The 13,405-nt window shown below is 41.7% G+C and overlaps 1 protein-coding gene across 10 annotated transcripts in view; it reads right to left on the bottom strand.

The window, feature by feature from the left end:
- vwa5b2 (von Willebrand factor A domain containing 5B2) overlaps nucleotides 1-13,405 on the bottom strand; it is a 170,817-nt gene that overhangs the window by 48,214 nt on the left and 109,198 nt on the right. For 9 of the 10 annotated variants that reach the window (XM_073041325.1, XM_073041327.1, XM_073041326.1 and 6 more), the window contains 3 exons: nucleotides 12,431-12,616; nucleotides 4,294-4,435; nucleotides 1,494-1,789 (listed from right to left, as the gene is read on the bottom strand). In XM_073041325.1, the coding sequence (XP_072897426.1) occupies nucleotides 1,494-1,789; nucleotides 4,294-4,435; nucleotides 12,431-12,616 (624 nt within the window). The remainder of the gene's footprint in view (nucleotides 1-1,493; nucleotides 1,790-4,293; nucleotides 4,436-12,430; nucleotides 12,617-13,405) is intronic. The other variant, XM_073041329.1, reaches the window with a different exon arrangement.

Below are 13,405 nucleotides of genomic sequence, written 5' to 3'. Positions count from 1 at the left end.
AACTATTTGAAGCCTGTTAATTCCATGTAAAATACGAGGTGCATAACATGATAAGAGGCACTGATAGAGTGGACAGCCAGTTCCTTTTTCCCAGGGCAGAAATAACTAATACAAGAAGGCATAATTTTAAGGTCATTGATGTAATGTATAGTGATGATGTTAGAGGCAGGTTTTATTTTAAACAGAGAGTGTTATGTGCTTCCAGGCGTGGTGGTAGAGGGCCCTTTAAGAGTGTATTACACAGGCACAAGGATGACAGAAAAATGGAGGCCATAGTGGGAGGGAAGTGTTACACTGATCTTGGAGTAGGTTAAAAAGTCAGCCAAAGGGCCTGTACTGAGCTGTACTGTTCTATTTTGTATGACTACTTCAGTACAAGCCTTATTTATCAGGTTCTCAGCCTCCCCGGTGATCCCGAATGCATTCCAGGTCCAGCTCCTGTACCTTGACCTGGTCTGGCAGGAGCTGCAGATGGATGCACCTCCCACCAGTGTAGTCATCAGGGAGACTGTAAGGTTCACTTAAAAAAGGCTGTAGAAAACTCCTGCATCTTTTGAATCCTGCGATCTGGTTTAAACCCTGCCGTGTAGCACAAGCAAATTGCATTGCGAGGACACTGGTCCCTCTCTGGTTCAGACTGCAAAACCAGATTATGTTCTGCAGATGTGGTAAACTATGTATACCTGTCTGGACACGCCCCTCTGCTGACTGCTCCTGTGGCTCCTCCCACAGACCCCTGGATAAAGGCGATTGGGGCACTGCTCCTCCCTCACTCCGAGATGTCCTGCGCCCTTTTTGCTGCTAATAAAAGCCTATCGTTCACTTCCAGTCTCCGAGAGTTATTGATGGTGCATCAGCAGATTTACAGCATCTGTAGAATCTCTCGTGTCTCTGACTTGCTGCTCCACCTCTGAGGTATGCCTTCACTGAACAGTTTCCCTCCTCTTTCAAACAGGAGTTCACTGAGACCACCTCACTGCTCCCCCTCTGTATTTTCTGCTTCCCACGTTCGCAGAATCCCTTGTGAGATTCCCTGACTTCCCACATCTTGCAGGACGAGTATTCCAATGTCCTGGCTGCCATCCTGCTCACACTGATTCAAGCACTAAGGATGAATAGCAAAAATAAAATCTTCACTGTACTTACTCGTGCCCTTCATGAAAGCCTCTTGTACCAAGGTCTCCGCTTCCCACTCTCACAATTTCTGCTCCCCAGGGCCACTCCACTTAACCTTACCTCCCTTTTATTGGATACAGTGCTGTTCAATTGAACTACTATATTAGTTCCCTTTACATGTAACCTAGCTAAACTCATCATGGAGTCAATTGGGAATGTTTGCATTGACTTGGTAAACTGAACACTGGCTGGATTTCAAAGACTCAGCCTCCATCACATTTATAAACATTACTCTATTACTAAGATAGAATAAAAAAAGACTGCCCTCACGCATGTGTTATTATTCAATGTACTAGGAAACGTGGAAGTGTACTTACTTTGCTATTGAGGGGTTCGAAGTTAGACAACGATTTGTTTGATGATTCCCAATGCACCAAGCTTTTCTGGCCTTGATGTGCAATATTTTCCAAACCATGTGGGAAGGATGCTATTTCCCTGCTAATATCTGGAGGTTCTGTAGAGTCACTACTATTAGAGCCACAGGTCGACATGCTTCGATCCCTATTTCCTTTCAGATTGCTAATGGAACAATGTGTCAACGTATACTGCTCATGGATATATGAGGCAAGGGACATGCGCCTTCGCAAATCATTGATTGAATCCGACTCTGAGTCTAGAATTGTTAAAGAAAAAACAAAAACATTTAAGCGAGGTACCGACAACCAGTTGTAAAATTTTTGCACTTTTTCCAAAGTTCATTAGCTTATGAATTTTAGGTCCAGGTGCGTATGGCAGTCATTTCCTTTTCTGTAGATCACTTTCTATTTGTTGCCTTTTTGTCAGGTGGTATTTAGAAACAATCTCAGTGACAATCCTCCCCAAGTGTGGGTGGAAGGCAAAGATTAGCAGGATCCAAATGGTTCTAAGATGTCTTTCATGTAATCAATTCTCAGGATTGTTAGAAATCTTATTGACACACCAGAATGCAGGTATGTCGGAACTGATCAGTAACTTGATTTCATCTGCCTTGCAGCAAAGACTAACAATGATCTTTGCATCATCAGTGGGCCAGGAGAGGTTCCAGAGGATTGGAGGGTTGAGGATGTTGTTCCCTTATTCAAGAAAGGGAGTAGAGATAGCCCAGGAAATTATAGACCAGTGTGTCTTACTTCAGTGGTTGGTAAGTTGATGGAGAAGATCTTGAGAGGCAGGATTTATGAACATTTGGAGAGGCATAATAATATTAGGACTAGCCAGCATGGCTTAGTCAAAGGCAGGCATGCCTCACGAGCCTGAGTGAATTTTTTGAGGATGTGACTAAACACATTGATGAAAGTACAGCAGTGGATGTAGTGTATATGGATTTCAGCAAGTGATTTGACAAGATACCCCATGCAAGGCTTATTGAGAAAGTAAGGAGGCATGGAATCCAAGGGGACATTGCTTTATGGATCCAGAACCAGCTTGCCCACAGAAGGCAAAGAGTAGTTGTAGACAGGTCATATTCTGTATGGAGATCAGTCACCAGTGGAGTGCCTCAGGGATCTGTTCTGGGACCCCTTCTCTTCGTGATTTTTATAAATGACCTGGATGAGGAAGTGGAGGGATGGGTTAGTAAATTTGCTGATAATACAAATGTTGGGGGTATTGTGGATAGTGTGGAGGGCTGTCAGAGGTTACAGTGGGACATTGATCGGATGCAAAACTGGGCTGAGAAGTGGCAGACGGAGTTCCCCCAAGTTAAGTGTGCGATGGTTCATTTGGTAGGTCAAATATGATGGCAGAATATAGCATTAATGGTAAGACTCTTGGCTGTGTGGAGGACCAGAGGGATCTTGGGGTCCGAGTCCATAGGACACTCAAAGCTGCTACGCAGGTTGACTCTGTGGTTAAGAAGGCATACAGTGCATTGGCCTTCATCAACCATGGGGTTGAGATTAAGAGCCGAGGGGTAATGTTGCAGCTATATAGGACCCTGGTCAGACCCCACTTGGAGTACTGTGCTCAGTTCTGATCGCTTCACTACAGGAAGAACGTGGAAACCATAGAAAGGGTGCAGAGGAGATTTACAAGGATGTTACCTGGATTGGGGAGCATGCCTTATGAGAATAGGTTGAGTGAACTCCACCTTTTCTCCTTGGACCGATGGAGATGAGAGGTGTCCTGATACAGGTATACAAGATAGTGAGAGGCATTGATTGTGTAGATAGTCAGAGGCTTTTTCCCAGGGCTGAAATGGCTAGCATATGAGGGCATAGTTTTAAGGGGCTTGGAAGAGCGTACAGAGGAGATGTCAGGGGTAAGTTTTTTTACGCAGAGAATGGGTGAGTGCGCGGAATGGGCTGCTGGCAGTGGTAGTAGAGACGGAAACAATAGGGTTTTTTAAGAGACTCCTGGATAGGTACATGGAGCTTAGAAAAATAGAGAGCTATGGGTACCCCAAGGTAATTTCTAAAGTAAGTACACGTTCGGCACAGATTTGTGGGCTGAAGGGCCTGTATTGTGCTGTAGGTTTTCTATGTTTCTATTTCTTCATTTTGCTTTGAAATACCTTGTACCTAGGGAGGTGGAATATTAACTGCAATAAAAAACCTCACAGTATTTGGTATCAAAAAGCTGGACTTCTTTGGCTGATCAGTGATACTCCACAACACACTTATGGGATCCACTATTTTAGTTTTAATTCAAGTTAATTAAACTAACAGTGCAGCTCTTATGCCTTTGAAAAGAAAATAGACGCATTGCATGGATAAATATGTTTCACATGCAAAAGTTTCCCTCAGTAATCTGATTCAGAGACATAAACAATGGGTCACTACAGGTATCAGTAACACAGCTGGTCAAAACATAATTAAAATTGTTCAAAGTAAACCCTCAGTATTAAAATGATCTTACACTCACTTATTATTGAAATACTATTAGAAATATTCCACTTCTATATGGTGAATAGGTTATAAGAACGTGTGTGATTAAACAAAAAAACAATTTCAACCATTGGAGCTTCTCTATCAAGAGAGGTCAACCATCATTACGTTAAGCAAAATGGTGATGGCTCAGCAAAAGGCCCAGGAAATCTGTCCTTGAAGTCAAAGTTAACAAGCCTCTGCGCAGTGATTTGTCAAGGAAAATAAAGGTTGAAAGTGACTCAAGAAATGGTTTGAATTTCACATATCTTACCCCTACATTTTTCATTTTCCTCAGCATTTACGCCTGAGAACTCTGTAGGAATCTCCTGGGAAATCTTCAGTGCTTCTTCAATGTCATTTCGGTCAGAAGTCATTCTGTCAGTCAAGACGGATGTGGAAGATTCATCATGAGCCTGGAATAAAGAGTTGGCTGATTCATTTAACAGTGTTTTAGAAACATGCTGCTTTATCTACAATATGTCTAGGTTTTTAGCTGTAAATTTTCATAGTTAAATAAATACTACATATAAACATGCGTAATTATCTGTGGAGCAGGAGATTGCGGAGCAAATTAGTAACAGCTCCTTGTGGACTTTACACGGCAGTTTTACAAAGTAAGTGGGGTCTGTGGAGCGGGGACTGCTTGGGTTAATAGCAACTTAGCAAGAGCCAATAAAAAGAAACAAGGTTTAAACAGAGCAGGCACTGTTTGAGTGGATAGTGTTAGAGTGGTCAAGCTTTGGTTAAACAGGCTTAGGCAAGAAAAGGTGCAGTCTAGAACTTAAGTCTGTGAAGTTAGAGGTATAACAAGTGTAGGCAGGATGGTAGTTGAGTTAATTGCATTCTCCTACTGTGAAATGTGGGATTTCAGGTACTTAACAGTCTTCCTGATGACTACATCTGTAACAAGTGCATCCTCAGTGACGGGGTCAAGGAACTGCTGCTGGAGCTGGACGTTTTCAGGATTATCTGACAGGCTGAAAGCTACACAGATGGACATTTACTGAGGTGGTCATACCCAGAATGCAGGCTTCAATAGTAGATGGGTGACCATCAGGAGAGGTAAGGGGGTAAGCACTCAGTGCTGGGTTCCACTGTGGCAGATCCCCCTCATCAACAAGCATACCCCTTTGGATACTGACTGCTGGGGGGATGGCGTATCAGGGCACAGCAGTAGCAGCCTGGCCAGTGGCACTGCGTTTGGCTCTGAGGCTCAGTGGGGAAGGTTAACACCAAAAGCAGAGTGACAGCAGGTTCAGTGGCCGTGGAAGGGAAGACAGGTTGGTGTGTTGCCTCCCAGGTGCCAGGGTCGAGGACGTCTCAGGGCAGCTGCAGAAGATTCTCAACAGGGAGGGTAAGTATCGAGAGTTGTGGTGCACATTGGAACAAATGGCATCGGTGGAAAGAGCAGAGGGCTCCTGCACAGTGAGTATAGGGAATTGGCGAAGAGGCTAAAGAGCAGTACCTCCAAGGTATTAATCACCAGATTACTCGCACTACCACATGCTAGTCAGGGCAGGAATAGGAGGATAGTACAGGTGAATGAGTGGCTGAGGAATTGGTGCAATTCAGGGTTTCAGATTTCTGTATTATTTCTCTCTTAAATTGGGAAGCCTTTTAAAAACCAGTAGAAGGCAACTAAAAATCCATAATGAGAGAAAAAAATAAAATATGAAGGTAAGCTGGGCAATAATATTCAAGTAGATACAAAAGATTTTTCAGATATATGAAGAGTAAAAGAGAGGGCAGAGTGGATATTGAACTGCTGGAAAATGACACCAAACAGATATTAATGGGGGACAAAAAAATGATGAACAAACTTAATAAGTATTTTGCATCCATCTTCACTGTGGAAGACACTAGTAGTATGCCCTTAATTTGGGAGTGTCAGGGGGCAGAAGTGAGTGTAGTTGATATTACTAAGGAGAAGATGCTTAGGAAACTGAAAGATCTGAAGGTAGATATGTCACCTAGACCAGGTAGGATACACTCAAGGTTCTGAAAGAAGTAGCTGAAGAGAATGCAGAAGCATCGTAGTGTTTTCAAGGATCACTAGATTCTGGAATGGTCCAGAGGACTGCAAAATATATATGTCACTCCACTCTTTAAGAAGGGAGGGAAACTGAAGGAAGGAAATTATAAGCCAGTTATCCTGACATTAGTGGTTGGGAGGATGGTGGTGTACATTATTAAGGATGAGGTTTTGGGGTACCTGGAGGCTTATGATAAAGTAGGCCAAAGTCAGCTTGGTTTCCTTAAGGAGAAATCTTGCCTGACAAATCTGTTGAGGAAATAACAGGCAGGGATAGACAACAGAGAGTGAGTGGATGTTGTTTACTTGGATTTTCAGAAGACCTTTGACAAGATGACACATCAGGCTGCTTAACAAAAGCCCATGGCATTACAGGAAAGATATTAGCTTGGATACATCGGCTAACTAGCAGGCTGAATAAAGAGGGCTGGTTCTGGTTGGCTGCCAGTGACGAGTTGTGTTCCTTAGGGGTCAATATTGAGATCACTTCTTCTCACCTTATATGTCAACAGTTTGGATGACAGAATTGATGTTTTTGTGGCCAAGTTTGCAGATGATACAAAGATAGGTGTGGGGCATATAGTGTTAAAGAAGCAGGGAGTCTACAGATTGTGAGAAGGGCAAAGAAATGGTTCATGAAGCAAAATGTAATGAAGTATATGGTCAGGAACTTTGTTCAAGGACTAAAGGCTTAGACTATTTCCTAAACAGAGAGAATTTTTTTAAAGAAATAGAGATACAAAAGGACTTGGGAGTCCTTGTGCAGAATTCTCTAAAGGATAACTTTCAGGTTGAATCAGTGATAAGGAAGACAAATGCAATGTTAGCATTCATTTTGAGAGGATTACAATACAAGAGCAAGGATGTGATGCTGAGTCTTTACGAACTATTAGTCACACCACACTTGGAGTATTGTAAGCAGTTTTCGGCCCCTTATCTAAGAAAAGATCTGCTGGCATTGGAGAGGGCCCGGAGAAGGTTTGTAACTCCAAAACATAAAACTAATTGAAAGAAAAAGACAGGAGCCTGGAAGAATGTGTACATTTAGTTTTACTTAGTGATGCATGCCCTTATGAAATATACCATTCACATTGTTTTGCATATAACCCATAATGAATTAAATAAACAACAAAGAATGCATAATCAAACAATATATTTGTATTATTACTAAAATATTAAACACAGAATACTCCTCTCTACTCAGCTATAAAATCCAATTCAATATAGAATGCTGCTCAACTTACATACATTATATATATATATAATATTTATATTTCAGCTACTACACTGTATAGACATCCACAGCATAGTAAATTTTAAATTGCTCCATCCAGGATTTAAGATTTACTCTTGGGGGATAACATCTTTCCTGACAAAGGGGATCACTTTTCAGGTGAGGCTTGTGGCTGTGAAACAATCTCGGGTTCAGGGGCCTCCTCTGTGGTGTTTGTAGGAATTGACTCTGGGACTACAGGAAGTGGTTCTCGCAGCTCTCAGCACCTTTTATTCTCTAACAATTGACTCTGTTCTCCTCAATTGATCGAGGCATCATCTCCAGATAACATCGGATGTAATCTCCATCATGTAGGAGAGTGGTCCAGTTCTGTCCTTAATCATTCCCATTTTTGAGCACCTCTGTAGTCCCTCACGAGGACTGCCTGTCCACGAGTGAAATATCGAGCCTCCTTGTTTGAAGAGTCCTCGATTTGTCTCAGCTGTTTGTCCTGCGTTCTGAGAATGGGTTGAGGACATCCAAGTGTGAGTGGAAGCCAGGAAGAGCAGAGCTGGTGAAATGTTGGTTGCGGAGTGCGCTGCATTGTGATGTGCAAGGAGGAAATTGGCGAGCTTCTCATTCAGTGTCAGTGTAGTGCGTTCTGTTGACATTGCTTGCAGCGCATTCTTTACTCTGGACAAATGTTTCCATTGAGCCATTTGTAGTTGGGTTGGACAGTGCAGATGTAATACGTCTTAATCCATTCACTGTCAGGAATGACTGAAACGGTTCCGCAACAAACTGGGGTCCATTGTCACTGACTAAATGTTCTGGCATATTAGTCCTTCAGAAGAGGCCTCTCAATGCATCAACAGTGTGTGAGGCTGCAGTGGAGGCTATTGGGAGCACTTCAGGCCACTTTGGAGGTGCATCCACTGCTACCAAGATATCTGTGCCCATGAATGATCTAGCAAAACCTACATGAGTCCTCTGCCAGGGCAATGCAGGCCATTACCGGGGATGGAGAGAGGCTGCTCTTGGCATCTTCGGGGTGCAGTGCATGACAAGCCGTTGATCTGATGATACGTCCCAGGCAATTGAGCCAATGCTGTCATTTTGACCATGCCTAGATGACCAGCATGAGCCTCCAACACTTCAGCTCTCTGCTTGGATGGTACAACAACTCTCAGTCCCTGCATCAGGCAACCCCCATCAAGGGCAAGTTTATTCTGGCACTGGTAAAAATGAGTGAATTGTGATTTCTGCTGCACATTCCAGCCATTTTGAGAGGCCATGTAGACCTTAGACAGTGTGGGATCTTTTTTATTTTCTCTTTGGGTCATCTCTGCCTTAATAGGAGACTTCTGATTTGCATTAGGGAGAACAGGTCAAGTATTCTCAAAGTGTCCTCTTTTATAAATTTTTCAAGTATTTCCTTTTCCAAGGGTAAACGGAATGGTCCATAAGCATTTCCATGATTAGTTGTCCTCTTGAATTTCATCTTGTAATTGTGTCCTCCAAGAAATAGAGCCCATCTCTGCATTAATGCTGCTGATGTTAGTGGAACACCCTTCCGTGGATTAAAAATAGACTCTAGTGGTTGATGATCAGTGATGAGGGTAAACTCTCTTCCATACAAGTACTGGTTGAAATGTCTTACATACCAAACCAGACTCAAGGCCTCTCAGTCAATATGTGAGTAACTTTTCTCCGCAGTGGTACGGGAACGTGATGCAAAGCAATGGGGCATTCACTTCCAACACTCTTAACATGTCACATGACTGTATAAGATGAGCCATCACAGGCAAGCTTCACTGAACAATGTGGATCACAAGTGTGAGTATAGTGTCTGACATCACCATTTCCGTTAACTTTTTGAAAGCCACCTCAGATTGCTTTGTCTATGACCATTTCTTCCTGATCTGTAGCAATGAGTCCAAGGGGTGAAGCACAGTAGCCAGGTTTGGCAGAAATCTGTTACAGTAATTGACAAACTTTAAAAAGGACTCCAAATGTGACCTGTCATTTGGCCTTGGGACATCCACCATTGCTTGAATTTTCTCTGCACACTTGTGTAATCTTTATGTGTCGATGTTGTGACCACAGTAAATGATGCTTGGTTTAAAGAATTGACACTTTTTACATCATGCACCGGGTCCTTACACTTCAAATCTTTTTAACACTGTCTTGGGGTTTTGGAGATGTTCCCTGTCATCCTTACTGGTAACACTGTTATCCAGGTGACACCGGGTGTCTAGATAACCTCAAGGCATCTGGTCCAAAGCTTTCTGCCAAAGTGCAACTACAGTTGCTACTCCAAAAATACGCCTATTGTAAATTTAAATTACTCTTCTTCTAATGTTTCAATTTTCCTTTTCAAGGTGGCTGGAGTCCTGTTGGAGTCCATGATCTACAGCTGCACTCAAACTGCAGTTCTTCACTGCAGCATGTTCCCCATCCTTGGATCTTGTCGATATCTCCAGAAGTGACCCGAAGATGGACACCTTTGGTGTGCATCCTACTGAAGCCCCGTGGGCCTAATTTCTCGCCAATGTCACGAACTGAAGTGTCACAGAGAGGCAGAACATCCAGACAGTTAGTATGGCCGTCAAAGGTCTCTGCACTCCGGTGAACACTCTCTCCCTCTCTTGGTGGTGAGTGAGCATTTGCTGCAGATTCTGGAGTCTGGGGAACTCAAAATTAAAAGGGGAGAGAGGTGGGGAGAGAGGGGAGGGGGAGGGAGAGAGAGAGAGAGACTAAGGCATGTGAAACTGTTGGAATGAACGGTAGTTTCTGATGGACTGTAGACCATGGGACTTGCTGTTGCTTGTATTGTGGGTGGTGGGAGCACTGATGTTTTCTCCTAGAGTAAGTGGGGAAAAGGGGAGAGGAAGGGACAGGGGGCGTACGGCATGGAAGCCTTGGCATTCTTCTTTTTCTGTCATTCATTCTTTGCTTTCTTCTGTTTTGAGGATATCTGAGTAGAGGAAGAATTTCAGATTGTGTATAGTATACATTTTCTGATATTAAAAGGAACAATTGAATTGAACCATTAAATTTGCTCTGTATACAGTTATCTCTTGTGCAATCAAATGTGTTTATCTTTCCGATGTAGACAGCTATTTCCGTTTGTTTCAAAGTATTATTAGCATTCAGTACTCAGCGTTTATGAACCCATGAATTCCGTCCATTTTCTGCCTTTCATTCTTAACTCGACTGTTTCTCTCCCTTCTTGAAGAAACCAAGCTCTGCACTTTTTTTAACTCGACTGTTTCCCTCCTCTTGCGAAGAAAGTGTGCAATACTTTTTTTTTAAACTCGATCATCTCACTGCACTTTTTTCAACTTTAATATCTCACTGCGCTTCAACAGGTAGTCATCTCGTGTTCGTTTAAAATTTCCTTGTTGCCACTGTTATGTTTTGTAACTCCAAAACATAAAACTAATAAAAAAAAAGATGGGAGCCTGGGAGAACGTCGACGTTTTGTTTTAAGTTTACTTTGGTGCACATCTATGATGTAATGGCATAGTGATGTATGCCATTCACATATTTTTACATATAACCTGTAATGAATTATGTAAACAATAAAAAAGCTGAAACAAACATAATATTTACAATATTACTGAAATATTACCAAAATATTAAATACACACCAGTTTACAAGATTGATTCCATGAAGGAAGGGGTTAATGCACGAGGAGTGTTTGATGCACTCAGTGGAGGTCAGAAGAATGAGGGGGTATCTCACTGAAATCTGTTGAATACTGAAAGACTTAGATAGTGTGGATGTGGAGAGGATGCTTCCTATAGCGGATGAGTCTAGGGCCAGAGAGCACAGCTCAAAATAGAGGGACATGCATTTGGAATAGAAATGGGAAGGAATTGCTTTGTCCAGAGGGTGGTGAGTCTCTAGAATTCACTGCCACTGACGACAGTGAAGACCAAGTCATTGAGTACATTTAAAGCAGAGGCTGGTAGGTTCTTGGTTAGTCAGGGAGGTCAGAAGTTCTGGGGAGAAGGCAGGAGAATGGGGTTGAGAGGGGTAATAAATCAGCCATATAGAACGGAGGAGCAGGCTCGATGGGCCAGTGGCCCAATCCTGCTCCTGTGTCTTATCAACACACTTTCCACAAAATTAGTCACTGCAATTAAAACCAGAGCAAATTTTTACACCAAATGAGAAAATCTATATTTCTTCTGGTTCAATATCAATGTATCTGTATTCAACTTTTTAAATTAAATCTGTTTATCAGAAGAAATAACACAAAAATAATTGTATAGAGAAATTCATCCCAGGTCACTTTTGCTGAACACATTATCTACTCATGTGAATTATGTTTAATCTGCTTCAGTAATTAATTCCAATAACTCAATTTTAAAAAAATCAGATTACCATCAAAACATATCTTTAATCAGCAGATACCCATAACTGAACAGAGTTCCTGTGCTCTCAGCACTGACTCAAACCGCCAACTTACACAGAAAGCAGGTTGAGTACTGGTAAGAGACACATCTAATCCACAGAGCTCTCCAGCAGTTACACGCTATTAAACCCACCTTGCATTTCAGATTGATTTTTTTTTACTATTCTTCCAAGGACTTTTTGTAACAAGTTTTTTGGAAAGAAACATTAACCAGCTCAGAAGCTGGTTCAGTGAATGTTAGATTCATGGAAGCATCCAGGCCTCCTGATATTCTGATGATTGTGATTTGACTAAAATCTATTCACAAGGTGAATCTACCCTTTCTTTCCACTTTTCACAGCAAATATACTTTTCTGGATATATATTCATTTCCATGTCCTTCAGCTCTAATCCTGTCCTCCTAATCCATCTATTGTGATCACAAGTCAGCAACCATTCCAATTTCACGTGCCCATGAATTTACCAGTACAGTAATCACCTCACCACTTTCTATAGTGAGCGAGTACATTTCCCATTCACCTTTTTTCCCCATTGCTACCTGCTCTCACCAGCACAATCCCTGACACCCCTCAGCCACTAGCTGATTTTCCCATTTCACTTCTTCATCTGTCAATATCTACTTGAACTGAACTTGCCTTTCTCATTATTTACTTTTTTTCTACTTGTCCGCCATCCTGAATACCGGTGCTTGCGTTCTTTTCTGGTCTGAATGTAATGAGAAGATTCAGATTGGACTTACAGCGTTCTTCTTCTTTTGGAATCCAGAAAGATCGTAAATGACTCCATAGCTGTTGAGATGATCGCCAGGGTACAAAGGTCCAATTTCGATCGGAGTCAGAAGAACTTCTAAAGTATCTGGGAGATACCATTCGATGGTGATGTCACTCAAGACTGGCTCAATTGCTTTCTTTAAAGATTTAATTAGCTGATTGAAAGAGAAAAAAAATACATTAATATTCAGGTCCTGTTTTGTGATTTTTTTTCTGATAACATAATGGGCATTCTGGCTCACTGAGCTCACCAAATGAGGAATCATTAAAGTTCATTTGCATTTCATTCCATGCAGAACTTGAGTCTCTTGAACCTTTGGTTGAAAAGCAGTTATGTTAAAGAAAGAGTCTTAATATTTCCCCTCTCTTTTGGATATTATCAGAGTACACTGACCATTATAATCTCTGAAAACAATTCAGCAAAATCAGTGTAAAACATGCTAATTTTAGTTTGGTTTGTTGCCAATATAAATTGGAACTAAAACTGTAGCAGTGTTCTGATGTTACTGAAGAGATACAGGTTGTTAAATATAATGACAATAAATTAATAAACATTTTTTCCTCAATTTTATTTCAACATCTGCTGGGAAATTATGTCTAAATGATTACATGTGCCCTATTCTTTAGCAAGAAATTGAACCAGCAAACCTAACTGCCCAAGGCATACATGAAAAGTCAGCAGATTTTTATCCTGAGGGCAAGACAGAATATGTTCCCACACATACGCTAATTTTCAGAATTGTTATCTTCAATTCAATTTATTTTAATTCACCTTTATGCAGAATTTGCATGTTCAGTTAGAATTCAAGCCATTCAACTAACAGCAAGAATGTTTAAAAAGCAAACACGAGGAAATCTGCAGATGCTGGAAATTCAAGCAACACACACAAAATGCTGGTGGAACGCAGCAGGCCAGGTAGCATCTTGATGCACCATCAATAACT

This window comes from Hemitrygon akajei, chromosome 3, assembly GCF_048418815.1.
Source record: "Hemitrygon akajei chromosome 3, sHemAka1.3, whole genome shotgun sequence".
NCBI lineage: Eukaryota > Metazoa > Chordata > Chondrichthyes > Myliobatiformes > Dasyatidae > Hemitrygon > Hemitrygon akajei.
Note: the sequence above shows the minus strand (reverse complement) of the source record. Positions and strands in the feature narration are given on the sequence as shown.